Below are 27,749 nucleotides of genomic sequence, written 5' to 3' on the forward strand. Positions count from 1 at the left end.
TATGAAACACCAGAGAATCAAAACAGGTGAAGCAAAAACTGGTAGAACCGCAAAGTCAATAGATAAATCCACCATTATAGCTGTTGACTTCAACACTCCTCTGTCAGTGATATAATAATAAACCAGAATAGGCAGAAAAAGAAACAAAGAATTAAGGTAATGAATAGATAATAGCAGCAAATATGGTAGACATCAATCTAACAGTATCAATAATCACTTTAAGTATCAATGGTGTAAATACACCAATTAGAGGACCTTCAAAATTGGTTAAAAGATCCATAAGGCATAAAATTATTACTTTCTTAAATTTTTTATTTTAATTTTTATTTTTTGGGTATTTTCTTATTATTTTTTAAAATTTATAAATCATGTTTATTCTATTACAGTTGTCTCAATTTTTCCCCTTTACCCCCTTCGCCCATCCCACCCTCACCCCCTACTCCCACAGTCAATTCCCGCTCTGTTGTCCATGTCCATGGGTCATTCATCCATGTTCTTTGTCTAGTCCCTTCTTCTTTCCACCATTGTCCTCTTTCCCCATCCCCTCTGGTCACTTTCAGATTGTTCCATGTCTCCGTGCTTGTGGTTTATTTTGTTCATCAGTTTATTTTGTTGAATAGAGTCCACTTATACGTGAGATCATACAGTATTTGTCTTTCATCAACTGGCTTATTTCACTTAGCTTAATATTCTCCAGTTCCATCCATGTTGTCACAAAAGATAGTTCCATCTCTCTTTCTCTCTTTCTTTCTTTCTTTCTTTCTTTCTTTCTTTCTTTCTTTCTTTCTTTCTTTCTTTCTTAAATGCAGATTGATTTTATTTATTTTTTAAATGTCAAAGTTAATTATAAAATACTAAAAAAATTAAAACCATTATAAAGTCTCACCAATTAAACCAACGTGACCCCTGCACAGAAATAATCAATTAGATCAGTAAAATATAATGAGCAGTCTAGAGACAAATGTAGGTATCTGTCTAACAATGTAATATATGATTAAGTTGATATTTCAAATCAATGGGTAATATAAGGCTTATTCAACAAATAAGGTGCATGGACCACTATTACTTGAAATGGAACAAATATAGAACCCTGTTTCACACATTATACAAGAAATAGTCAGGTGAGTTAAAAATCAATATGTAGAATCTAAGGAGTTTTAGAAGAAAATAGAACTAATATTTTTCATGACCTGAAGTAAAATATTCAAATCCAGAAGCTATAAAGTAAATACTGACAATATGACTATATTACACATTTAACTATATAGTATATATATATATATATATATATATATATATATATATAAAGTTAAAAGACAAGCAATAGAATAGAAAAGTATTTGCAACACATCTAAAACATGGTTAATAGGTTTCTTTGTGTGTGTGTGTGTGTGTGTGTGTGTGTGTGTGTGTGTGTGTTTAGGGAAAAAAGTTCTACAAACCTTTTATCAATAAACAGATAAAGAATACCAAAAAGTCATTTAAAGCTTTTTTTAAAAATAATAGAAATAGGCAAGAACTATACAAAAACAGGTTTAGATTCAACAAATAGTAAAGGAACAATTAAAATAACACCATTGTCACAATCAGATTAATGAGTATTAAAAATATTGGTAATATCAAGCATCGGCAACTCTGTAAGGAACTGGGTACTCATAGAAACTTTTTCTGCATCTTAAAGCAGTCCCTTTAGCATATTTTGCAGTGCAGGTTTGGTGGAGATGTAGTCTTTTAACCTTCTTTTGTTTGGGAAACTCCTTATTTTGCCTTCCATTTTAATTGAGAGCCTAGCTGGGTGGAGCAGTCTTGGTTGCAGGCCTTTGCTTTTCATGACGGAATATTTTTTGCCATTCCCTTCTGGCTTGCAGTGTTTCTGTTGAGAAGTCAGCTGCTAGCCGTATTGGGGCTCCTTTTTCTGTTACTACCTCTTTCCCCCTTGCTTGCTTTAGGATTCTGTTTGTCTTTGATATATGCCATTTTAATGATGATGTGTCTTGGAGTGGGACTGATTGGGTTCGTCTTGAATGGGACCCTCTGTGCTTCCTGGACTTGTGTGACTTTTTCTCTCCTCCAATGAGGAAAGTTTTCCATCATGACTTTTTCAAACAGGTTCTCTATCCCTTCCTTATGCTCTCCTCCTTCTGGTATCCTTATTATATGGATATTATTATGTTTCAGGTTGTCCTGCATTTCCTTAAATGCCTTTTCATTCTTTTTTAGTCTTTTTTCATTTTCTTGCTCTTTCTGGGAGCTTTTTTCTACCTTGTCCTCCAGCTCGCTGATTCGGTCCTCAGCTTCATCTAGCCTGCTTCTGATTCCTTCTACTGTGTTCTTCAATTCAGAAATTTTATTCTTCATTTCCTCTTGTCTCTTATTGATAGTTTCCATATCTTTTTTCATGCTTATATAGTTTGCAGTAAGTTCCTTGTAGTTTCCCTGTAGTTTTTTGTAATTTTCTCTGAGCTCACTGAGCTCATTGAGCTTCCTTAGAACCATTGTTTGGAACTCAATACCTCATATTTTACTTGCCTCTGTTTCATTTAGTTCTCTTTCTGGGGATTCCTCCTTTTCCTTTGAGTGGGGCGTATTTTTTTTTTGTCTTCTCATTATTTGTGAGACTCTTCTCTTTTGCTTCTGATTCTTAAGTTGATCTGTCTTGACTTCCTGACTCTGTGGTATGAACTTCTATGGTTGGAGACCACTGTTTTTGCTTTCTGGATCTGCCTCTGACGATGTCATATGTCCTCCCTGTCTGACCTTAGGCAGTCTGTTCGAGACTTCTAGTAATCTACTGTTTGTGGCTTTCTCCTTCAGCTGTTAATCTATTCACTCTGCATTCAGCAGGGTGCCTCAGAGAGCTCAGGGTGAGGCAGAGTCCCTCCTAAGGACGGGGTTATTGGATCTTCTCTCGCTGGTGCATATGGGTGAGGAGTTCTCACTGGGATCCTGCCGGCTACTCTTTCCATTTTCTCCCCAAAGCCTGTGTCCCCAGTCTCTCCTCAAGTGTCGCCAGACTTCTCTGCGCCCCCTGTAGCCAGGGATCTACTGTCTGAGGCTGCCACTCTGCACTCAGCAGGCAGCTTAGAAAGCACAGGGCAGCATGGAATCCCACCTGGGTGTGGAGTTATTGGGTCCTTTGACCTTGGTGCCACTAAGGGGGAGTGGTCTCTGCCTGAGCAAGGTGGCTGCTTCCACATGGGGGATGAGTCAGCACTGAGATCCCGCTGGCTACTCTCTCAGTTCTCTCCCCAAAGCCTCCTTCCCCAGTGTCTCCTCAGGCATCTCTAGCCCACTCTGCCCCGCCTTTGCCAGAGACCAGGGTAAGTGGCTGCAAATAAAAATTTATACGTTGGCCCTTTAAACAGTTCTTTGCGTCTCCAGCCGCATGTCTCTGGCAGAGAGCAATCCTGCTGCTTTTTTCAGCTGGCTGTTTTCTGTGTACTTTTTGCACTCTGGTGCTGTGGGCTAGAGATCCCCACTTTTGGTTTAGACCCCACTCTTCTGAAGGGGATCCAACTGGCCGTTTCAGTATCCTTCTGGTCCTGCTGCCCGTTGGCACCCTGCCCACCTTCTCAAGTCTCTACCGCACTCCTTCCAGTTAGATTGTGCTAAAGCTGATTCTTCTGTCTCTGAGGTTACAAGGTTCTTCTCTCACTGTTGTTCAGTTGTTTGTTTCATGTGATTTCTCCACATTGTAGTTGTAATTCCAGGTTGGTCCTGGCAGGAGGTCAGTGTGACTTTCTCTCACTCCTCCTCCATCTTGATTTCACTTACAGAAAATTATTAAGGGCATTTTTTAACTGGACAGTACCATCAATCAACTGGATCTATTTTATATCTATAGAAATTTTTTCCTAAGAACTGTAGAATACACATTATTTCAAGTTCACATGAAACATTTACCAAATAAACTACTTTTCAGTCCATAGAGAACACCCTAACAATTTAGAAGAATGGAAATCATATAAAGTATCCCCTCAGGCAACAATAAAATTAAACTAGAAATCAATTACAAAAAGATATCTGGAAAAAACTGCAAATACTTGGAGATTAAACAATACAATTCTAAAAATAAATCAATTAAATAAGGGATAAATGAAAATGCAACTCATCAAAATTTGTGGGGAAATATTGCCAGCAAGATAGCAGATTAGTTATTTCCAAACCCTCACTTCTTAATAAAAACATTAAAAAACAACTAGAGACTGGCTAATATAATTTTATAGGACCTCTGGAAAGCAATCAAAGGCCTACAGCCACAAAGTGAATGCATAGTCAAGAAAAATTCATATTCAAAATAATCAGATATTTCACAGTAATTTTGTTCACCCCTGGCATACTCCCTCACTGGCATTGTGGTTGAGAGGAAGCAACCACTCAGTTCTACATTTCCTCTCTCTAAATATAGGGAACAGAGCAGAACTGATTTGAAATGTTCTAACCTATGTGGAGGCTTCCTGAATAACTGGTCTCATTTTTTTCCTAACTCTGAGCTCAGGTGGGAAACTAAAACATAGCTTCGAACTCAGAATGGGAAACACTACAGGAAAGAGCAGGCAGTGCCCATGAAAGCTATAAGATGACTGACCCCTACTGTCCCCTAAGGCAAGAGATGACGGGTACACATGTAATATAACATCTAAAAATTCAAGAATAAGTTAGCATGAGACCATTTGGGAAATATAAAATTAAGGGACTTATATATTTGGGAGAATTGGAAAAAAGCTCACATGAACACACATGCACAAAGGCAAGACTCATTCTCAGGAAATACCTGAAAAGACCTAACTTCACCCCAGATTGATCTCAAGGCTCAGAACATGTCTCGCTTATTAATGAAGGATTTCCTCAGTGTGGAGATAGTCTGCAAAAACTAGAAATAGATGCTTTCTCAAAGGCCCAAATTTCAACAAAAATCATGAGGAATACAAAGTAACAGGAAAGCAGGACTCATTCAAGGGAAGAAAATGAAGTGATATGAGCTGTCAGTGAAGAAACACAACCATTGGACTTTAACTAGACAAAACTTTAAAGGAACTATCAAATGTGTTGTAATGCTAAAGCAAAACATGGACAAAGAACCAAATGAAATCAGGAAAATAATATATGAGCAAAATGAGAATAATAAAAAAGAGAGATTCTTAAAAGGAAACAAAAGTAATTCTGGAACTGAAAAATATACTTAATCTAAAAAATTATCAGAGGGATTCAATAGCTTCTTGAAAAGTCAGATGACAGAATCAGTGAATTTGAAGACTGATCATTTGAGATTATCTAATCTGAGGGGTAAAAAGAAAAAATAAGAATAAAGAAAAGTGAACAGAGCCTAAGAAATGTATGGGGTATCAGTAAAAACATCAACTTATGAATTATGGGGTTCCTTAAAGGGGACATTTTATTTGAAAAAATATTGGACTCAAACATCCAATATCTGAGGAAAGACACTGATCTACAAATTCAAGATAAAACTGCTATAAAAGAAACAAAAAAAAAATAAGTTCCAAGTAGGATATGTCTATATAGAATCACACCAAGACATAGACTTAAACCTTTGAAAGACAAAGACAATGAAAAAATCTTAAAGCAGCATTAGATTTCTCAGCAGAAACCTTGGAGGCAAGAAGACAGTAGGATGATATATTAAAATTGTTGAATGAAAATAACTGTCAACTATTTTATATCCAGAAAAGGGGGAAACTGTTCTTTAGAAATGAAGGAGAAATTAAGATATACGTAGACAAACAGAAATGGAAATTGAGAGGGAGTTCATTGCCACCAGATGCACACTAAAATAAATGAGAGTCCTTCAGGTTGTAACAAAAGGGCACTAGAGAGTAACTCAAACTCGTATGAATATAAAGATCTCTAGTAAAGGTAAATCCATGAACCAAAATAACGGCCAGTATTAGTGTAATTTTGATTTGAAAATCAGCTTTTTATTTTATACAGTATTTAAAAGACACATGCATAAAAATAATTATAAATCTATGTTAGCAGGTAAACAATATATATGGAATCAGTTACATAAAGTGGAGGAGAGGGAGCTGCACAAAAGCAAAGTTTTAGTATGCAATTGAAGTTAAATTGGCTTACATTTATAGTAGATTTTTATAAATTTAGGATGTTTTGTATTCTTTTATAAGGGGATCTAGATAGATAGATAGATAGATGATAGATAGATAGATAGATAGATAGATGATGTAACAGATAGTATTTGTAATTCCATGCTACCTACAAAGAAAATATCTGTAGAATATACAAAGTATCACTAAAAAGAGAGAACTACACACAAAGGAAGTCAGTAATGAAGGCAACAAAGGACCAAAACTAAGACGTACAGAAAGTAAAAAACAAAAAGTCAAAGGTAATATCTTCCTGATTTTACACTATATTTGATGTAAAAGGATTAATCTCCTAAATCAAAACACATGGATTGGTATACTGGATTAAGATCATGTTATATATATATATACTGTCTACAGAGACTTACTTTCAATCTAAAGACTCAGAAAGGTTAAGAATGAAAGATGATAAAATATATTGCATGCAAAAGTAATCTAATTTGTTTATTATAAAGGAATATTTTGCATTTCCCATAGGTGGAGAAGGCTGTACCTTGGCAGCTGCCTGCTCAGTGATTGGTGTGGGCTCTGATATCGGTGGCAGCATTCGAATGCCTGCCTTCTTCAATGGCATATTTGGACACAAACCTTCACCAGGTAATATTAATATGGTAATTAGGGTGGTTATGCTTTTATGATTTATAGCAATACAGAAATTTGGTCCTTACCAGGATAATCATGCCTAAATTTGGTTATATGTATTTATCCAAATCCTTAAATAAAAATACCTGCTGTTCGTTGAGTACCAGCTCTGTATCAGGCACTCTGAAAGTTGTCTCCCATAACTAATTTTACTTAATTTCCAAAGTAACCCTTTCAGGAAGAAAGGCAGATGAAAAATTCAAATTTCAGGAAGATTAGATAAACCTGCACATAAAGGGTTCACATGCCTTTTCAAATTATTGGTTTTTTTTTTTCTTCTGATAGATACCCAGTAGTGAAATTGTTGGGTCCTATGTAAGTTCCATTCTTAATTTTTTGAGGAGCCATTGTGCTGTTTTCCATAACGGCTGCACGAGTTTGCAATCCAACCCTTTCCTCCACCTCCTTGCCAACTTAAAAAAAATTTTTTTTTTTTATCATTCAAATACATTTGTTTCTGTTTTCCCGCCACCACTTTCCCCGGCCCCACCCACCCCTACCTCCCACCCTCAACCCTTTCCCACTTTGGCTTTGTCCATGGGTCCTTTATACCTGTTTCTTGACTTGAACCTTCCCTTCTCTTTCCCCGCCCCTCCCTCCCTGCTTCCCTCTTGACTCTGTTGGTTTATTTTTCTTTCAATGTTGCTGGTTATATTTTCCTTGCTTGTTTGCTTTATTGATTAGGTTCCACTTATAGGTGAGATCATATGGTATTTGTCTTTCACCCCCTGGCTTATTTCACTTAGCATAATGCTCTCCAGTTCTATCCACGCTGTAGTGAAGGGTAGTAGCTCTTTTCTTTCTGCTGCATAGTATTCCATTGTGTAAATGTACCATAGGTTGTTTGGTTTTTGGGTTTTTTTTTTTTTTTTTTTTTTTGCTTTTATGGAATAAAATAGTCTTTTTAAAACTTTTAAAAATGTTTTTATTGTTCCAATACATTTGTCTCCATTTACCCGCCACCACCCTCCACTGCCGCACCCATCCCCACCTACCCCCTCAATCCTTCCCCACCTTGGCTTCATCCATGTGTCCTTCACACCTGTTCCTTGATCTGACCCTTCCCATTCCCCTCCCCGCTACGCCCTCCCTCTCTCTCGTCCCTGTTGGTTTCTTTTTTCTTTCAATGCTACTGGTCGTATTTTCCTTGCCTGCTTGCTTTGCTGGTTAGGTTCCACTTATAGGTAAGATTATATGGTATGTGTCTTTCACCCTCTGACTTATTTCACCTAGCATAATGCTCTCCAGCTCCATCCATGTCATCGCGAATGGTAGCAGCTCTTTCTTTCTTTATGCTGCATAGTATTCCATTGTGTAAATGTACCATAGTTTTTTGATCCACTCATTTGTTGATGGGCACTCTTGTTATTTGTTTTATTTTTGATAATAGCTAATCTGACAGGTGTAAGGCTATATTTCACTGTGGCTTTTTATTTGCATTTCCCTGATAATTACTGATATTGAGCATGTCTGTATGTATCTGATGACGATCTTTATGTCTTCCTTGGAAGAATGTCTATTCAGATCCTCTATTCCTTTTTCAATTGGATCGGTTGTTTTTCTGATGTTGAATATTATGAGTTATTTATATATTTTTCCCAAGTGGGTTGACTTTTTGTTTTGTTGATGTTTTCCTTCACTGTGCAAAAGCTTGTTAGTTTTATGGAATCCTGTATATTTTTTGCTTTTATTGTTCTTGCCTGAGGAGACATATCCAAGAAAATATTACATAGGCCAGTGTCAAAGAGTTTATTTCCTAACTTTTCTTCTTGGAATTTTATGGTTTGTGGTCTAAGGTTAATACATTTTAAATTTATTTTTGCACATGCTGTAAGAAAGTGTTCTAGTTTCATTTTTTGGCAAGTAGCTGTCCAGTTTTCCCAACACTATGTATTGAGGATATTCTCTTTTTCCCATTGTATATTTTTGCCTCTTTTGTCATAGATTACTTGACCATATAAGCCTGGGTTTATTTCTGGCATCTATATACTTATTCCAGTGATCTATGTGTCTTGTTTTGTGCCAGTACCACATTGTTTTGTTTGCTATAGTTTTGTAGTATAATTTGAAGTGAGGAAACATAAACTATTGTAATAATCATAATCTGCATGTCTTTTTCCATACAAACAACAGTAAACCTACTTTTGCCTATCCCTGTATAAAAACACAACCAATTTTTGTATATCTGTATTCTGCAATGTTACTGAATTTACTTATTAGTTGTAATAGTTTTTTGGTGGTATCTTTCCTGATCTGAGAACAAAATCTTTCAGCTTTTAAACACTGAATATGAAGTTAACCGCATTTTGTCATGTATGTCCTTTATTGCATAGAGGTATGTTCCTTTTATGCACACTGAGTTGAGAGCTTTTATCATAAATGGATGTTAAATTATTTTTCTGCATCTACTGAGATCAGTATATCATTTTTTTCTATGTTTTGTTCAAGTGGTGTAACGTGATAAGTGACCTGTGAATATTGAATCATTCTTGCATCCCTGGATTAAATCCCACTTGATTGTGGTGTGTGATCTACTTACTGTATTGTTGAATTTGTTTTTTTAATATTTTGTTGAGAATTTTTGCATCTATAATCATCAGGGATTTTGTTTTTTGGTTCTCTTGTGTCCTTATCTGGTTTTGGAATTAGGGTAATGCTGACCTCATAGAATGAGCTTGAATGTGTTTCTTCCTCTTTAATTTTTTCGATGAGGTGGAAAAGTTTTAGCAGCGATTTTTTTTTAAGTGTCTGATGAAACTCACCAGTAAATGAGTGGATCAAAAAACTGTGGTACATTTACACAAGGGAATACTATGCAGCAGAAAGAAAGAAGGAACTCCTACCCTTTGTGACAGCTTGGATAGAACTGGAGAGCATTATGCTAAGTGAAATAAGCCAGGGGGTAAAAGACAAATGCCATGTGATCTCACCTATGAGTGGAACCTAAACAACAAAACAAACAAGCGAGCAAACTAGAACCAGAGACATGGAAATAGAAAACAAACTGACAGTGACCAGAGGGGAGGAGGGAGGAGGCTAATGGGGGAATGAAGGTGATCGGTCAAGTCAAGGAACATGTATAAAGGACCCATGGACGAAGACAACAGAGGGGAGGAGTAGGATTGAAAGTGGAAAGTAGGGGTGCATACAACAGGGGAGAGTAATGAGGGGAAAGTGGGGACAACTGTAATTGAACAACAATAAAATATATTTTTTAAAGTCTCACTAGTGAAGCCTTCTGGTCCTTGGGTTTTCTTTGCTGGAAGGTTTCTGATTATTGATTCATTCTCCTTACTTTTTATTGATCTGTACACATTTTTATTTCTTCTTGATACAATCATGGCAGGTTCTGTGTTTCTACAAATGTATCCATTTCTTCTAGGTTATTCAATTTGTTGGCATATAAGCTTTCATAGAAGTCTCTCATGATCCTATGTATTGCTGTAGCAACAGTTTTGATGCCACCTCTTTCATTAGTGATATTACTTGTTTTCTCTCTTTTTTCTTAGTTTAGCTAAAGCTTTGTCAATTTTGTTCACTGATATCAAAATATCAGCTTAGTTGTGTTGATTTTTTCTGTTTTTGGTTACTATTTAATTTATTTCTGTTCTAATTTTGAACTTCCTTACTTCTGTTAACTGTAACCGTATCTTGTTCTTTGTTTTCTACTTACTACTGGTATTAAATTTGGTTGCTTATTTAGGTATTTCTTTTGTAATATAAGCATTTCTCACTATAAACTTTACTCTAAGAACTGCTTTTCCACTATATCTTTTTTTTTTAATTAATTTATTTACTTTTTAAATACATTTGTCTCTGCCTTCCCCCCACCTCTTTCCCTTGCCCCCTCCCACCTTCCCTCCCTCAGCTCTTCCCCTTTGGTTTTGTCCATGAGTCCTTGCTATATGTTCCTTGACTTTCCCCTTCCCTTCCCTTTCCCTGCCCCCCCCCTTCCCTCTTGTCTCTGTTGATTTCTTTTCCTTTCAGTGTTGCTGGTCGTATTTTCCTTGCTTCTTTGCATTGTTGGTTAGGTTCCGCTTATAGGTGAGATCATATGGTATTTGTCTTTCGCCCCCTGGCTTATTTCGCTTAGCATGATGCTCTCCAGTTCCATCCATGCTGTCGCAAAGTTTAGTACTTCTTTTTTCTTTCTGCTGCGTAGTATTCCATTGTGTATATGTACCATAATTTTTTGATCCAGTCATCTACTGATGGGCATTTAGGTTGCTTCCAACACTTGGCTATTGTAAATTGTGCTGCTATGAACATTGGGGTGCAAAGGTTCTTTTGTATTGGCGTTTTGGTGTTCTCAGGGTATAGTCCCAGCAGGGGAATCACTGGATCAAAAGGCAGTTCCATTTTCAGCTTTTTGAGGAAATTCCACACTGCTTTCCATAGTGGCTGCACCAGTCTGCATTCCCACCAACAGTGGACTAGGGTTCCCTTTTCTCCACAGCCTCGCCAGCACCTGTTGTTTGTTGATCTGTTTATGATGGCCATTCTGACCGGTGTGAGGTGGTACCTCATGGTGGTTTTGATCTGCATTTCTCTGATGGCTAGTGATGCAGAGCATCCTTTCAAATGCCTCTGGGCCCTCTGTATCTCCTCCTTAGAAAAGCATCTGCCCAGGTCCTTTGCCCATTTTTTGATTGGATCGTTTGTCTTCTTGGAGTAAAGTCGAGTGAGTTCTTTGTATATCTTGGAGATCAAACCTCTATCTGATGTATCATTAGCAAATATATTTTCCCAAATGGTTGGCTCCCTTTTCATTTTGCTGATGTTTTCTTTAGCCGTGCAGAAGCTTCTTATTTTGATGAGGTCCCACTTGTTTATTCTTTCCTTTATGTCCCTTGCTTTAGGAGACATATCAGTGAAAAAATTGCTGCGTGGGACATCTGAGAGTTTCCTGCCAATGTTCTCCTCGAGGACTTTGATGGTGTTGCGACTTATATTTAAGTCTTTTATCCATCTTGAGATTATTTTTGTGTATGGTGTCAGCTGATGATCCAATTTCAATTTTTTGCATGTAGCCATCCAGCTCTCCCAACACCATTTGTTGAAGAGGCTGTTATTGCTCCATTTTATGCTTCTGCCCCCTTTGTCGAATATTAGATGTCCATAGAGACCTGGGCTTATTTCTGGGCTTTCTATTCTGTTCCACTGGTCTATGGGTCTGTTCTTGTGCCAGTACCAGATTGTTTTGAGTATAGTGGCTTTGTAGTAGAGTTTGATGTCCGGTATTGTGATCCCTCCTACTTTGTATTTCTTTCTCAAAATTGCTGCGGCTATTCGAGGTCGTTTATGGTTCCATATAAATTTTTGAAATGTCTGTTCTATTTCTGTGAAATACGTCATTGGTATCTTAATAGGGATTGCGTTGAATCTATAAATTGCTTTTGGTAGTATGGACATTTTAAGGATATTAATTCTTCCAATCCATGTGCACGGTATATGCTTCCATTTATTTGTGTCTTCCTTAATTTCTTTTTTCAATGTTGCATAGTTTTCTGCATACAGGTCTTTTGTGTCTTTGGTTAAATTTATCCCTAGGTACTTTATCTTTTTTCGTGCTATATCGAATGGTATATTTTTCCTGATTTCTTCTTCTTCTATTGCATTGCTGGTGTACAAAAACGCCTTTGATTTCTGAATGTTGACTTTGTATCCTGCTGTTTTGCCAAATTCACTTATTAGGTTGAGGAGTTTTTTGGTAGAGTCTACAGGGTTCTCTATGTACACTATCATGTCATCTGCAAACAATGATAGTTTTACTTCCTCCTTTCCTATTTGGATGCCTTTTATCTCTTTCTCTTGTCTGACCGCTGTGGCTAGGACTTCCAATACGATGTTGAAAAGAAGCGGTGAGAGCGGACATCCTTGTCGTGTTCCCGATCTTAGTGGGAAAGCTTTCAGTTTTTGCCCGTTGAGTATGATATTGGCTGTAGGTTTTTCATATATGGCCTTTATTACGTTGAGGAATGCCCCATTGATTCCCATTTTGCTGAGTGTTTTGATCATAAATGGGTGCTGTACCTTGTCAAATGCTTTTTCTGCATCTATCGAGATGATCATGTGGTTTTTGTCTTTTCTTTGATTTATGTGGTGTATCACGTTTACTGATTTGCATATATTGAACCATCCCTGCATCCCTGGGATGAATCCCACTTGATCGTGATGGATAATCTTTTGAATGTATTGCTGGATGCGGTTTGGCAATATTTTGTTGAGGATTTTAGCATCTATGTTCATCAGCGAAATTGGCCTGTAGTTTTCTTTCTTTGTAGGGTCTTTATCTGGTTTTGGGATCAGGCTGATGCTGGCCTCACAGAAGGAGTCTGGCAGTCTTCCCTCCTCTTGGATTTTTTGGAATAGTCTGAGAAGGACAGGGGTTAGCTCTTCCTTAAATGTTTTGTAAAATTCTCCTGGGAAACCGTCTGGCCCTGGGCTTTTGTGTGCTGGGAGTTTCTTGATTACTGCTTCAATTTCCACAACTGTTATCGGTCTGTTCAAGCTTTCTGTTTCTTCCTCCTTCAGTGTTGGAAGATTATACTTTTCTAAAAATTTGTCCATTTCATCAAGATTTTCAAATTTCTTGGCATATAATTGTTCATAATAGTTTCTGATAATCATTTGTATTTCTGTGGTATCAGTTGTTATTTCTCCTCTTTCATTTCTGATATTATTAATTTGGGTCCTCTCCCTTTTTTTCTTGATGAGTCTGCTTAAAGGTTTGTCCACTTTATGAATCTTTTCAAAGAACCAGCTTCTGGATTGGTTGATCCTCTGAATTGTTCTTTTTGTCTCTATGTCATTCAGTTCTGCTCTAATCTTGACTATTTCCTTCCTTCTCCTTGCTCTGGGATTTATTTGTTGTTGTTTCTCCAGTTCTTCAAGTTGTAGTGTTAGGTCTTTTATTTGAAATGTTTCTATCTTTTTAAGGTAAGCCTGTATTGCTATGAACTTCCCTCTCAGGACCGCCTTTGCTGTGTCCCATAGGTTTTGGACAGTTGTCTGTTCATTTTCATTTGTTTCCAGAAATTTTTTGATTTCTTCTCTTATCTCATTATTGACCCATTCATTGTTTAATAGTGTACTGTTCAGTCTCCATGAGTTTCCAAGTTTTTGAAGTTTCTCTTTGAGTTTGATTTCCAGTTTCAAGGCCTTGTGGTCTGAGAAAAAGTTTGGTATTATTTCAATTTTCCTGAATTTACTGAGGCTTGCTTTGTGTCCTACCATGTGGTCTATCTTTGAAAAACTGCCATGAGCATTTGAAAAGAATGTGTATTTTTCTTCTTTGGGATGTAAGATTCTATATATGTCAGTTAAGTCTCTTTGATTCAGTGTTTCATTCAGCGCCACGATATGTTTATTAATGTTTTGTTTGGAAGATCTGTCCATTTTTGACAGTGGGGTGTTGAAATCCCCTACTATCAGTGTGTTGCTATCTATATCTTTTTTGAAGTCATCCAACAATTTCCTTATAAACTTGGGGGCTCCTATATTGGGAGCATATAAGTTTACAATGTTGATGTCTTCTTGATAGATTCTTCCTTTCAGTATGATAAAGTGCCCCTCTGGGTCTCTCTTTATGGCCTTTGCTTTGAAATCGACTTTGTCTGATACAAGTATGGCAACGCCAGCCTTTTTCTCATGTCCATTTGCTTGGAATATTATTTTCCATCCCTTTACTTTCAATCTGTGTAGGTCTTTTGCTCTGAGGTGGGTCTCTTGTAGGCAGCATATGTGTGGGTCATGTTTTCTTATCCATTCAGCTACCCTGTGTCTTTTGATTGGGGCATTTAGTCCATTCACATTGAGAGATATTACTGATAGAAACTTACTCATCTTTTCTCTTTGTACTTGTGTTCCTCTCTGTCTCATTCTTTTCCTTCATCTGCTTAAACCAGTCCCCTAAGCATATCTTGGAGTGCTGGTTTGGTAGAGATGTATTCTTTTAGCTTTCTTTTGTCTGGGAAACTCCGTATTTCTCCTTCTATTTTAATGGAGAGCCTAGCTGGGTAGAGCAGCCTTGGCTGTAGGCCCTTGCTTTTCATGGCTTGGAATATTTGTTGCCATTCCCTTCTGGCTTGTAGTGTTTCTGTTGAGAAGTCAGCTCCTAGGCGTATCGGGGCCCCCTTGTATGTTACTTTCTCCTTCTCCCTTGCTGCCTTGAGGATTCTCTCTTTGTCTTTGACATTTGCCATTTTAATGATGATGTGTCTTGGAGTGGACCTCCTTGGGTCCTTCTTGAGTGGGGTCCTCTGTGCCTCCTGGATCCATGAGAGTCTTTCTCTCCTCAAATTAGGGAAATTTTCCATCATTACTTTTTCGAGGAGGTTCTCTTTTCCTTGCTCCTCTTCTTCTCCTTCTGGTATCCCTATTATACGGATATTATTGCGTTTCAGGTTGTCCTGCATTTCCCTAAATGCTTCTTCATTCTTTTTGAGCCGTTTTTCCATTTCTTGTTCTTTCTGGGAGCTTTTTTCTACCTTGTCCTCCATCTCACTGATTCGATCCTCAGCTTCATCCAGCCTGCTTTGGATTCCTTCTACTGTGTTCTTCAATTCAGAAATGGTATTCTTCATATCCTCTTGTGTCTTCTTGATAGTTTCTATGTCCTTTTCCAGGCTGATATAGTTTGCTGTAAGATCCTGATAGTTTCTCTGCAGTTTCTCATAGTTCTCTTTGAGCTGGCTGAGCTCATTGAGCTTCCTTAGAACCATTGTTTTAAATTCCATATCTGATAGTTCCCTTGCCTCTATTTCAATGAGCTCTCTCTGTGGGGAGTCCCCTTTTCCACTCATTTGGGGGGAACTTCTTTTTCTTCCCATTTTTGTGAGAGTCTGTTAAGTATTTTTGTCCTTTACTTTTCTTTCTGGGCTTGCCTCTGATGATGTCAGTTGTTGACCCTGTAGGGCCTTGGGTTGTTTGTTTGAGCCTTTCAGGAGTCTAATGCCTGTGTCTGACTCCTGCTTGGAGCAGCTCTGTGACCCCTTTGGTCAGGGCTGGGCTATTTTTTGGGATCTCTCTGCGGTCTCACGAGAGCTCCTTGAGCGGGTTCCCAGCGCGGCAGGGTCCCCCACCTGCCTGGGCTCGCATGTGTTTGCCCCAGACCAGGGGGCTTATTCGCGACCTCCCGTGCGCATCTGGCCTCCCTGGCACGCGAGCTTCGCGGCACTGGTCAGTTTAGGGTCTTCTATTGTGTGTTTTCCCCGCTTTTGGCTCTTTGGGTGCGTTGCTTGCCCTCGCCAAATGGGGACTACGGAAATGGGAGGAAATCAGTTCTAGGACTCTCCGGTTAATCCTGTTTCTGGTCTCTCCTCCAGGGACTCTGGGCAGCTCTACTTATTTTGTGGGCTGCTCCGCAATCCCGGCGGGTAGGTCAATTTACGCCTGCCCTTGCCCCTCTGTGCAATCCCTCGCCGGCCGTATGGGTGCCAGTCTGTGTGAGGCCTTGCCGGTAGGTCCAAGCGTTCGCCAGCCCACGTGGGTCACACACACGCTCGCCAACCCTCGCCAGTCACTCGGTGCAAGTGTGCGCGCCTGCTCTCTCCACTATATCTTAAGTTTTCGTGGGTGGTGTTTCTATTTTAAAGACATCTTTTTGATTACACATTTGATTTTTAAAAATATTTGACATGTTGTTTGTTTAGAAATCTATTGTTTAGTTTTCACACACTTGTAAATTTTTCAGCTCTTCTATTGGTGATTTCTTGTTTAATGCCATTGTGATCAGAAAAGACTTTTGGTATCATTTTCATTTTCTTAAATTTACTAAGACTCTTTTTTCATCCTGTTATATAGTATATCCTGGAGAATGATCTGTGTGCGATTGACGGGAATGTGAATTCTGCTGTTGTTGGATGGAAAAATTAGATAAATGTCTATTAGATCCATTAGATGTAATGTATATTTCATACTCATCATTTTCTTGTTGATTTCAGTCTGGGTGATTTACCCATTATTTGAAAGTCAGGTATTGAAGTCTCCTAATACTATTATGCTGTTGCCAGTTTGTCCCTTTGGATCATAGTATTTCATTAATGTATTTAGGTGAACTGATATTGAATGTGTTTATATTGATGATTATTATATCTGCGTGATGAATTGACCACTTTATCATTATATAAGGATCTTCTTTATTACTTGTTACTGTTTTTGGATTAAGGCCCATTTTGTCTGATATAAGTATTGTTACCCCTCACTTGTGAACTCTTGGTTTTGACTTGCTTGGAATATATTTTGTTATCCCTTCACTTAGAATCTACCATATACGTGTCTTTAAAGTTGAAGTGAGTCTCTTGTAGGCAGCATGTAGTTGAGTTTTGGTCTTGTGTTTTTATTATTATTTATTTTATCCACCTAGCCACTCTGTGCCTTTTGGTTGAAGAATTTAATTCATTTCCATTTAAAGTTTTTATTGAAATGTGAAGACAATACTGCAATCTTACTAGTTATTTTAATTGTTTTTTGGTTATATCCTCTCCCCCTTTTTTCCCTCTGCTTCTGCCTACCTTTATAAATCGGTGACTCTCTGTGGTGGTAGGTTCTGTTTCCCCTTTCTTATCTTTTGTGCCTTTGCTTTATCTTTTTGCTTTGTGGTTACCATAAGGTTACATAAGACATACCACAAATAAAATATTCCATTTTAAGCTGATAGCAACTTAATTTAGTCTACAAAGCTCACCCTTTATTTGTATTAACATAGTAGCTAAATTATTTTTGATAATCTTTTCTTTTGACTTTGATGTTATGGCTAAGTGGCTAACATACCTTACTATTTCAGATTTAGAGTTTTCTACATTGACTTTATATTTATCTTTATTTTTATATGTGTTTATGCTTTCATATTGTTTGTATTACTGACTAGTGTTTTTCTTAATTTCAGCTTGAAAATCTTTTAGCATTTCTTGTAAGTCAGGTATAGTTTTAATATTTCCCTTAGCTCTTGCTCATGTAGGGACATTTTGTATTTCTACTATATATATGAAAGATTACTATGCTGGATTGAGCATTTTGGGCTGTCAATATTTTTCTTTTTTTAATTTTTTTTTTATTTTTCTTTTTTAACACTTTGAATAGGTCACTCCACTCTCTATTGACCTATATGGTTTTTGCTGAAGAAATCTGCTGATAGCTTAATGTGTGATTGTAGAGTACAATATATTTTCCTGACTGCTTTTATTTTTAATTAAATTTATTATGGTGATATAGGTTAATAAGATTACATAGGTTTCAAGTGTACAATTCTATGATATATCATTGGTATATTGCATTGTGTGCCCACTACCCAAAGTCAAATCTTCCATCACCATATTTTGACCTTATTTACCTTTTACTCTCCCTTCTTTCCTCTGGTAACCACCATACTGTTGTCTGTGTCGATGAGTTTCTGTTTATTTGGGGGTTCTTTTTGTTTGTTCATTTGTTGCTTTTATTTTGTATCTCACATATATATGAAATCATATAGTTCTTAATTTTTCCTTTCCATTGTATATTACTTAGCAGAATATGCTCAAGATCCATGCATGTTGTCACAAATGGTGGTATTTTATTTACTTTATTTTTTATGGCTGAGTAATATTCCATTGTGTATATGTACCACATCTTCTTTATCCAACCATCTATCAAAGAACACTTTGGTAGTTTCATGTCTTGGCCACCATGAATAATGCTGCAATTAATATTAGTGGTGAATAAATCTTTGCAAATAAATGTTTTCAAATTTTTCAGGTAGACACCCAGAAGAGGGATTGCTGAGTCACATGGTAACTCCATTCTTAACTTTTTAAGGAGACTCCATACTGTTTTACAGTGGCTATACCAGTTTATATTCCCACCAGCAGATAATGAGAGTTCTTTTTCTTCCACAACCTCTGCAACACTTGTTATTACTTGTCTTGTTGATAATAGCCATTCTAACAGGTGTGAGGTGAAATCTCATTGTAGTTTTAATTTGCATTCCCCTAATAGCCAGTGGAGATGAGCATCTTTTCATATATTGGTTGGCTATTTGTATGTCTTCTTGGAAGAAGTGTCTGTTCAGATCCTCTGCCCATTTTTTAATTGGATTGTTTGTTTGGTGTTGAGCTGTATGAGTGCTTTATACATTTTGGATATTAAACTCCTATTTGAGCTATTGTATGCAGTTGTATTCTCCCATTCCATTGGTTGAATTTTTGTTTTATTGGCAGTTTCTTTTGCTGTGCAGAAGCTTTTTTGTTTGATACAGTCTTGTTGATTTATTTTTGCCTTTACTTCCCTTCCTTTTGGGGTCAAATTCATAAAATTTGCTCTGAGGCCCAGGTCCCGGAGAAACTAGTAAGTTTAGTACATATGTTTTCTTCTATGTAATTTGTTCTTTCAGGTCCTATGTTTAGGTCATTGATCCATTTTCAGTTCATTTTTGTAAATAGGGACAAACAGTAGTCTAGTTTCATTATTTTGCATGTGTCTTTCCATTTATGATTAAAACACTCAATAAAATGGGCATAGAATGAAACTATCTCAACATAATAAACAAACCCTCAGCTAATATTATAATCAATGGTGAAAAACTGAAAGCTTTCCCTCTAAGATCAGGGAAAAGACAAGAATCTCCACTCTTACCATTTTATTCAGCATAATACTGGAAGTCCTAGACAGAGCAATCAGGCAAGAGAAAAAACAAAAGGCATCCAAATTGGGAATGAAGAAGTAGAAGTGTCACTTTTTGAAAATAACATGATCCTTTATATAGATAACACTAAAGGCACAACCAAAAAACTCTTAGAAACCATAAACAAATACCATAAAGTTGCAGGGTGCAAAATCATTGTGCAAAAATATACTGGATTCCTATATACTAACAACGAAATTTCAGAAAAAAAAGACAATTCTTTTTGCAATTGCAACAAAAAGAATAAAGTACCTAGGAATAATGTTAACAAAGGATGTGAAGGACCTAAATACTGAAAACAACAAAGCATTATTAAAAGAGATTGAAAAAGACAAATGAAATGGAATTATGTTCCATGTTCATGAACTAGAAGAATCAACATATGTAAAATAACAATATTACCCAAAGCTATTCAGTATATACAGATTTAATGCAATCCTTATCAAAATCCGAATGACATTTTTTTAAAGAAATAGGAAAGCCCTGGCTGGTGTGGCTCAGTGGATTGGACACTGTCCTGCAAACCAAAGAGTCACTGGTTCGATTCCCAGTCAGGGCACATGCCTGGGTTGCGGTCCATGTCCCCAGGAAATGGCGCATGAGAGGCAACTGCACATTGATGTTTCTCTCCCTCTCTTTCTCCCTCCCTTCCCCTCTGTCTAAAAATAAATAAATAAAATCTTTTAAAAAAAGAAATAGAACAAAAACTCATCAGTTTCTATGGAACCATAAAACACCCTGAATAGTGAAAGCAATCTTGAGGAAAATGAACGAAGCCAGAGGTATCACTCTCTCTGACTCAAAATTGTAAAAGAACTGTGGTATGTTTACTCAATGAAATACTACACAGCTATAAAAAAGAAAAGTGTATCTTTTGCAACAGCATGGATGGACCTGGAGATTATGCTAAGTGAAATAAGCCAGTAAGAGAAAGAAAAATACTGTATGATCTCACTTATATGAGGAATCTAATAACCAAAATAAACTGATGAACAAAATAGAAACATATTCATGGGTACATGGAACAGAATGACAGCTGTCAGAGAGGAGAGGGGGGACTGGATGAAATAAGGTGAAGAAAGTAGTCAAAAAACATATATGTATAACTCATACACACTTTATTAGAGTGGTGATGACCGGAGGGAACGGGTGCAGGGACTAGGTCGAGATTGGCAATAGGGGTGAAAATGGGGACATCTGTAATAGTGTCAACAATAAAAATAAAGGAAAAAAATAATTGCAAGCCTAATTTCAAGTCCTAGATGACACTATAAACTCATTAATTTCACAAAGCCTTAACCCTCAAGGATACATATTCTTAATTTTCTCCATAGCAAAATGAGAACTATGCATAAAATGCATCTGTAGTATACCAAAGATACTGTGGTTTTCTCAAGGAAAAGTACTTGTGTGATTCTCTAAGGTGCTGCTTTTTTTTTTTTTTTACTTGAAGAAAACCTGATAGACAAACTTTGATTATTTTTTTGGGTAGTTGACAGAGAAGACCAAACACATTTAAGTCTGCTTAAAAGTGATTGTTAAATCTGCAGAATTTATAAATAGAATAAGACTTGTAAGGTGAATTTAAAAGCCTAAGGAAAAACTAATTATTTCATTTCTAATTCTAATAGATTAGATAATAAGTTTTAAAACAATGTGTAAATGTTTTAATGTAATAATCTTCCCTGGGTTTTGGTTATATTCCTTTTTTCTTTTTCCAAATTTATTTTTGTTTATATATATATAAAATATAATATTGTGTAAACTTATGGTTTATAACATAATGATTTGATACATTTCTTTAATGTGTTATAATTACTATTATAGTGATAACTAGTCCTTCTATGACCATATAATTATTATTTCCTATTAGTGTTTGGATGACTAAGTTCTAGTCTCTTGGCATGTTTAATAATTGTAATACAATATTGTTGTCTATTTCACTATACTGTGCATTAGATCTCTAGGTATTACTTCTTTTTTAATTTTAGCATTGTGTTGTTTATATTATTACAGTTATTCTAATTTTGCCCCTTTCCACCCAGCACACATACCACTCCCATGGTTAATCCCCACAACGTAGTCCATGTCCATGGGTCATTCATATATGTTTCTTGACTAAACCCTTCACGTTCTTTCAGCTAAGTCCCTGTCTGCCCCCTCCCTGTTTACAGCTGTCAGTCTTTTCCATGTTTCTATGCATCTGGTTCTATTTTTCTCACTACTTTATTTTGCTCATTAGATGCCACTTATAAGTGAGATCATATGGTATTTGTCTTTCACCAACTTGCTTATTTCACTTAGCATAATGGTCTCCAGTTTAGTTCATGCTGTCACAAAAGGTAAAAATTCCTTCTTTTTCACTGTTGTGTACTATTCCATTGTGTAAATGTACCAGATTTTTTTTTTTTTTACCCACTCATGTGCTGATAGACACCTAGGCTGTTTCCAAATCTTGGACTGTAAATAGTGCTGTAAACACAGAAGTGCATAAATTCTTTTGAATTGATGTTTCGGGATTCTTTTTTTTTTTTATTCTTCAGTTACGGTTGTCCCACCATTTCCCCATTGCTCACCCCTACTCTGTCCCCCACCACCACCACAGTCAGTCCCCCCCCATTGTCCATGCACATGAGTCATCTATTTGTGTTCCTTTGCTTGCCCCTTCCCCTTCTTTCCCCTGTTGCCCCCCTCTCCTCTGCTCACCATCAGTTTGTCCTTCATTTCCAAGTCTCTGGTTCTATTTTGCTCATTTGTTTGGTTTGTCGATTATATTCCACTTATACGTGAGATCATATGGCATTTGTCTTTTACCCCCTGGCTTATTTCACTTAGCATAATGCTCTCCAGTTCCATCCATGCTGTCGCGAAGGGTGAGAGTTCCTTCTTTCTTTCTGCTGTGTAGTATTCCATTGTGTAAATGTATCACAGTTTTTTGATCCACTCATTTACTAATAGGTTGTTTCCAGCACTTGGCTGTTGTAAATAATGCTGCTATGAATATTGGGATGCATAGGTTATTTTGAATTGGTGTTTCATGATTTTTAAGGTATAATCCTAGCAGTGGAATGGCTGGCTCAAAAAGAAGTTCCATGTTTAGCTTTTTGAGGAAATTCCATACTGCTTTCTACAGTGGCTGCACCAGTCTGCATTCCCACCAACAGTGCACTAGGGTTCTCTTTTCTCCACATCTTTGATAGCACATGTTTGTTGATTTATTAAAGATAGCCATTCTGACAGGTGTGGGGTATCTTATTGTGGTTTTAATATCCTCTCTGGATGTTGAAGATATTTTCATATGTCTATGGGCCATCTGGATGTCCTCTTCGGAGAAGTCTCTATTCAGGTCTTTGGCCTATTTTTTGATTGCATTGTTTGTCTTCTCGTTGTTGAGTCATACAAGTTCTTTCGATATTTTAGAAATCAAACTTTTGTCCATGTGTCATTGGAAAATATGTGCTCCCAACAGTGATTCCCTTTTCATTTTGATGTTGGTTTCTTTAATGGTGCAGAAGGTTTTTAATTTGATGTAGTCCTATTTGTTTGTATTTCCGTTTACTTCCCTTGCTCTAGGAGATATATTGGCAAAAATATTGTTACACAAGATATCTGAAATTATACTGATTATGTTTTCCTCTAGGATTTTTATGACATCATGACTTACATTTAAGTCTTATTTCAAGTTTATTCTGGTGTTTGGTATAAGATGATGGTCTAATTTCATTTTTTTCATGTACTACTCCAGTTCTCCCAATATCACTTATTGAGGAGGCTGTCTTTATTCTGTTGTTTGCTCTTTTCCTTCTTTGTCAAATATTAATTAACCATAAAGAGGTAGGTTTATTTCTCTGCTGTCTATTCTGTTCCATTGATCTATGTGTCTGTTCTTATGCCAGTACCAGACTGTTTTAAATACAGTGGCCTTATAGTATAGTGTGATATCAGGTATTGTGATCCCTCCAACTTTGTTTTTCTTTCTCAAGATTACTGAGCCTATTTGGGGTCTTTTTTTGTTCCATATAAGTTTGTGGAATATTTGTTTTAGACATGTGTAGTATGCCATTGGTATTTTAATAAAAATTGTGTTGAATCTATAGATTGATTTGCGGAGTGTGGGCATTTTCATGATGTTATTTTTCCAATCTGTGAACACAGTATATGCTTCCACTTATTTCTCAATCTTTCTCAATCTCTTTCTTCAGCGTCCTATAATTTTCTGAGTAGTTCTTTTACCTCCTTGGTTAAATTTATTCCTAGGTACATTATTTTCTGTTACAATAGTAAATGGGGTTGTTTTTGTAATTTCTCTTTCTGATTGTTCATTATTGGTATATAACAATGCCTTCAACTTCTGAATATCAACTTTGTATCCTTCTGTTTTGCCAATTTCACCTATTAAGTTGAGTAGTTTTCTGGTGGGGGTCTATAGGGTTTTCTATGTACGTTATCATGTTATCTGCAAACAATGACAGTTTTACTTGTTCCTTCCAATTTGGATGCCTTTTATTTATTTTTCTTGTCTGATCACTGTGACTGGAACTGTCAATACCATGTTGAATAAAAGTGGTAAAAGTGGACATCCTTATCTTGTTCCTGATCTTACGGGGGAAGCTTTTATCTTTTGCCCATAGAGTATGATGTTGGCTGTAGGTTTCTTGTATATGGCCTTTATTGTGTTAAGGTATGATCCCTCTATTCACTCTTTGCTGAGCATTTTTATCATAAATGGGTGCTGTACTTTACCAAACACTTTTTCACCATTTGTTGATATGATCATGTGATTTCTGTCTTTCATTGTTTATGTGGTGTATTACATTTATTGATTTGCAAATATTGTCTCATCCTTGTATCCCTGGGATGGATCCCAGTAGATTGTGGTATATGATGTTTTTAATGTATTGCTGGATGGGGTTTGCCAATATTTTGTTGAGGAGTTTAGCATCTATGTTCATCAATGATATTGGCCTGTAGTTTTCTCTCTTTGTTGTGTCTTTACATGGTTTTGGAAGTAACATAATAGTAGCCTCATGAAAAGAGTTTGGGAGTCTTTGCTCTTGGGTACTCCCAGATGCTGTGTTTGGACTTCCTGCTGAATTCTTGATTTAATTCCCTTTGCTATTCTTATCTGATTCCTTCCCTTTCTCCTCCATCTCTCCTGTCATGGAGGTCCCTCCTCAGAAATATGGGTGCTGCTGGACAACCACATCCTCACATTTGGGGTAACAAGACAGTCACTCACCACTTTCATTTCCCGTCTTCTTTGTGGGAGAGGTCACAGCATTCCACTTCCTCTACTGGAATGATCACTTCTGCTGCAGTCAAAAGTCCAACCTCTTGCAGTAGTGCCCTGGGAAGGAGGATTGCTTAATGAGTTTCTCCCTTTTCTGTGCATCCAACCGTGTCTCCATCCTGCACTGATTGCATGCTGGATTCTCCCTTCAATCAGGCTGGGCTTCTACAAATTCTGTGTGGCCAGAGGACATATGTCCAGGTTGCGCTCTCCAGGGTTTACCCCCATCACATTGAGTTGGAATGGGGACCCTCATTGACTCTCTTGGATCCACAGCACTTACCAAGTCCTTTTTTGTCTATTTTTGGATGTAAAGGTAGGCTAGAAATCTTCTCTGTCCCTTGATGTAATGTGCAGAGGCAATTTTGTTCAGTTAAGCAATATTTAATTAGTTGTATTTAAAATTGAGAGAAAATGAAAACAACTTATGCCACCATGATGCTGATGTCCTATTTGATATTTCTTAACCTTTTCTGTTTCGACAACCACCCTGTGGACACCAAAAATTCATGTCAGCACAGGGATAAGTAAGGAAAAGCAAGGTAAAAAGAAGTGTATGCAGTAGTTCATTTTCATCTTCAACAGTTCAGTCTGCATTTATATATTTAATACAATCATGAACTTTTTCATTATTTTTCATTTTTTATTTTTCAATTACACTTTACATTCAATATTATTCTGTATTAGTTTCAGGTGTACAGCATAGTGGTAAGACAATAATATACTTTACAAAGTCATCTACCCGCTATTTCAAGTATCCACCTGGACTCATATATAGTTATTACAATATTATTGACTACATTCCCTGTGCTATAATTTACATTCTTATTACTATTCTGTAAATACCAGTTTGTTCTTCTTAATCCCTTCACTATTTTACACCCAGCCCCCACCAATCACCTTCCCCTCTGGTAACCATCAGTTTTTTCTTACTAATTAAAAAATTTTCATACATACATCAAATCCATTTGTCTATTTCTTTGGATTGGGCTTTTACTCATGTATTTTAAGAACCTTATACAAACCAAAATTAGAAATTTTGACAACCTATGCCCACCAACATGAACTTAACAACCTTACAATAACTAAAGATTTTTCTTAGAGATCAGTGGTGATGTGAATGAAGTTTTTATACTGTAAAATGAATATAATATAGAATGTATATTTTCGTGAACTAATGTTTTTCTAATGATTGGGGTTACAAAATTATGAATTGGAAAATGATTCACTCAGAATAAGAGATATGTTGATGAATGTTAGTGTAACAGAGTATGAAATTCATTGATAAAAATTCAGATTTCTTATTATAAATATACTATCAGAAATAGGACTTGTCCTGATTTGATATGACATAAACAGAGAATATGAAAGATTATCTGTTAAGATTTTAAATACTTCCATCTTTTCAAATAAATATCTTTATAAGATTGATTTTCTTTATTTCTAACAAAATTACATATTGAAAAATGCAGAATGCAGAAGCAGATATGAGAATCCGGGTATTTTCTTTTAAACCAAACATGAAAGATTTGCAAAAATGTAAATGAATGACCTCTTCACTAAATGTATTTTTGTGTTAAAAAATATAGTTATTTTTTTATAAAATGTTTTTGTGCTAATGTATAATGGGTTTACTGTTGCTTTTAAACAAATTAATACATAAATATTTTAATATCTTTTTAGTTTTAATTTCTAATATGTTAAATATTGATATGTATAACTTGTGTAAACAAAAATTCTTTGGGGTCTTCTATAATTCTAGTATAAAAAGAATAAAAAAGGATCCTGAAACCCAGAGTTTTAGAATCACTGGTTTAGTGATCGATAACAGTCTGGGAAGCTATACTTCAGGTATTCTGTCACTTAGTAACTATGTAATCTTAAGCAAGATACTTAATGTCTGCCTCACGTGTCTCATCTGTAAAATCAGTATAACCAAAACACGTACTTCATAATGTCATTATGAGAATTAAATGAGTAATGTTATAAAGCTCCTAGAAGAGTATCTGCCATATAGTAAACAGTATTATTTTTTTATATTAAAAATGAGGGTGTATATGAAAACACCCATCATATTTATTGGTGAAAACAAAAAACTTTCCTTCAAAGATCAGGAACAAGAAAAATATGTCTACTCTTGTGGCTTCTATTGAATATGAGTGTACTGGAAGTTCTACCCTCCTGTTTTATGACAGATTAAACATGATGGGGAAATACAACATTCAAGGATCATGTCTTTCTTAATTAAATTTTATTGAGGTGACATTGATTTTTATGTTTATATAGGTTTCAAGTGTGGATTTCTAAGATACATGATCTATATATTACATTGTGTGCCCACCACCTAAAGTCAAATCATCTTTCACCATATATTTGATGCCCCTTACCTTTAACTACCTACCCCTTCACCCTTCATTCCCTCTTGTAATCACCATATTGTTGCTGTGTCTGTGAGTTTCAGTTTTGTGACAGCATGGATGGACCCTGAGAATATCATGCTAAGCAAAATAGGTCAGAGAGAAAAACCTAATAGCCATATGATTTCACTCATTCGAGGGGACATGTCGTCTTTTGGACACCTAACCTGAGTGTCTAACCTTTCAGGTGTGGTCTCCAACAAGGGTCAATTTCCTGCAGCCACGGGAACCCAGGAGCTATTTCAGTGCACTGGCCCAATGTGCCGTTATGCTGAAGACCTAGGCCCCATGCTGAGGGTCATGGCAGGACCTGGAATCAAAAAGTATGTTTGCTTCTTTTCTTTATTTCCTCTCCTTCCTGTCCAGACATTAATTCTTCCTTTTTTTATTAGAGACACACAGGTGAACTTACAGTCTTTGGTCAAACAGAGGGGTGTTTTGTTTGTTTTTCTGAGAGATCTTCTGTATATGTGGATATCATGCTTCACAAGCTGGGAAGATAGTTTGTAAAAATATCTTATTAAGGAAAAATATGACACAAAGAGAGGCCTATTTTGGGGATTAAAGCAATGGATTATTGGGTTGTTCATTTGGCAATTTGAATATATAGACATTTCATT

At 36.5% G+C, this 27,749-nt stretch overlaps 1 protein-coding gene across 1 annotated transcript in view; it reads left to right on the forward strand.

Annotated features, from left to right (window-relative positions):
* The window catches only part of FAAH2 (fatty acid amide hydrolase 2), a gene marked incomplete at its 3' end in the record, with an annotated part of 92,183 nt that overhangs the window by 43,130 nt on the left and 21,304 nt on the right, over positions 1-27,749 (forward strand). The window contains 2 exon segments of the mRNA XM_054565704.1: positions 6,600-6,719; positions 27,317-27,452. Coding sequence (XP_054421679.1) covers positions 6,600-6,719; positions 27,317-27,452 — 256 coding nt within the window.

This window comes from Pteronotus mesoamericanus, unplaced genomic scaffold (genome assembly GCF_021234165.1).
Source record: "Pteronotus mesoamericanus isolate MK-2021 breed Mesoamerican mustached bat unplaced genomic scaffold, CSHL_Meso_final contig_166, whole genome shotgun sequence".
NCBI lineage: Eukaryota > Metazoa > Chordata > Mammalia > Chiroptera > Mormoopidae > Pteronotus > Pteronotus mesoamericanus.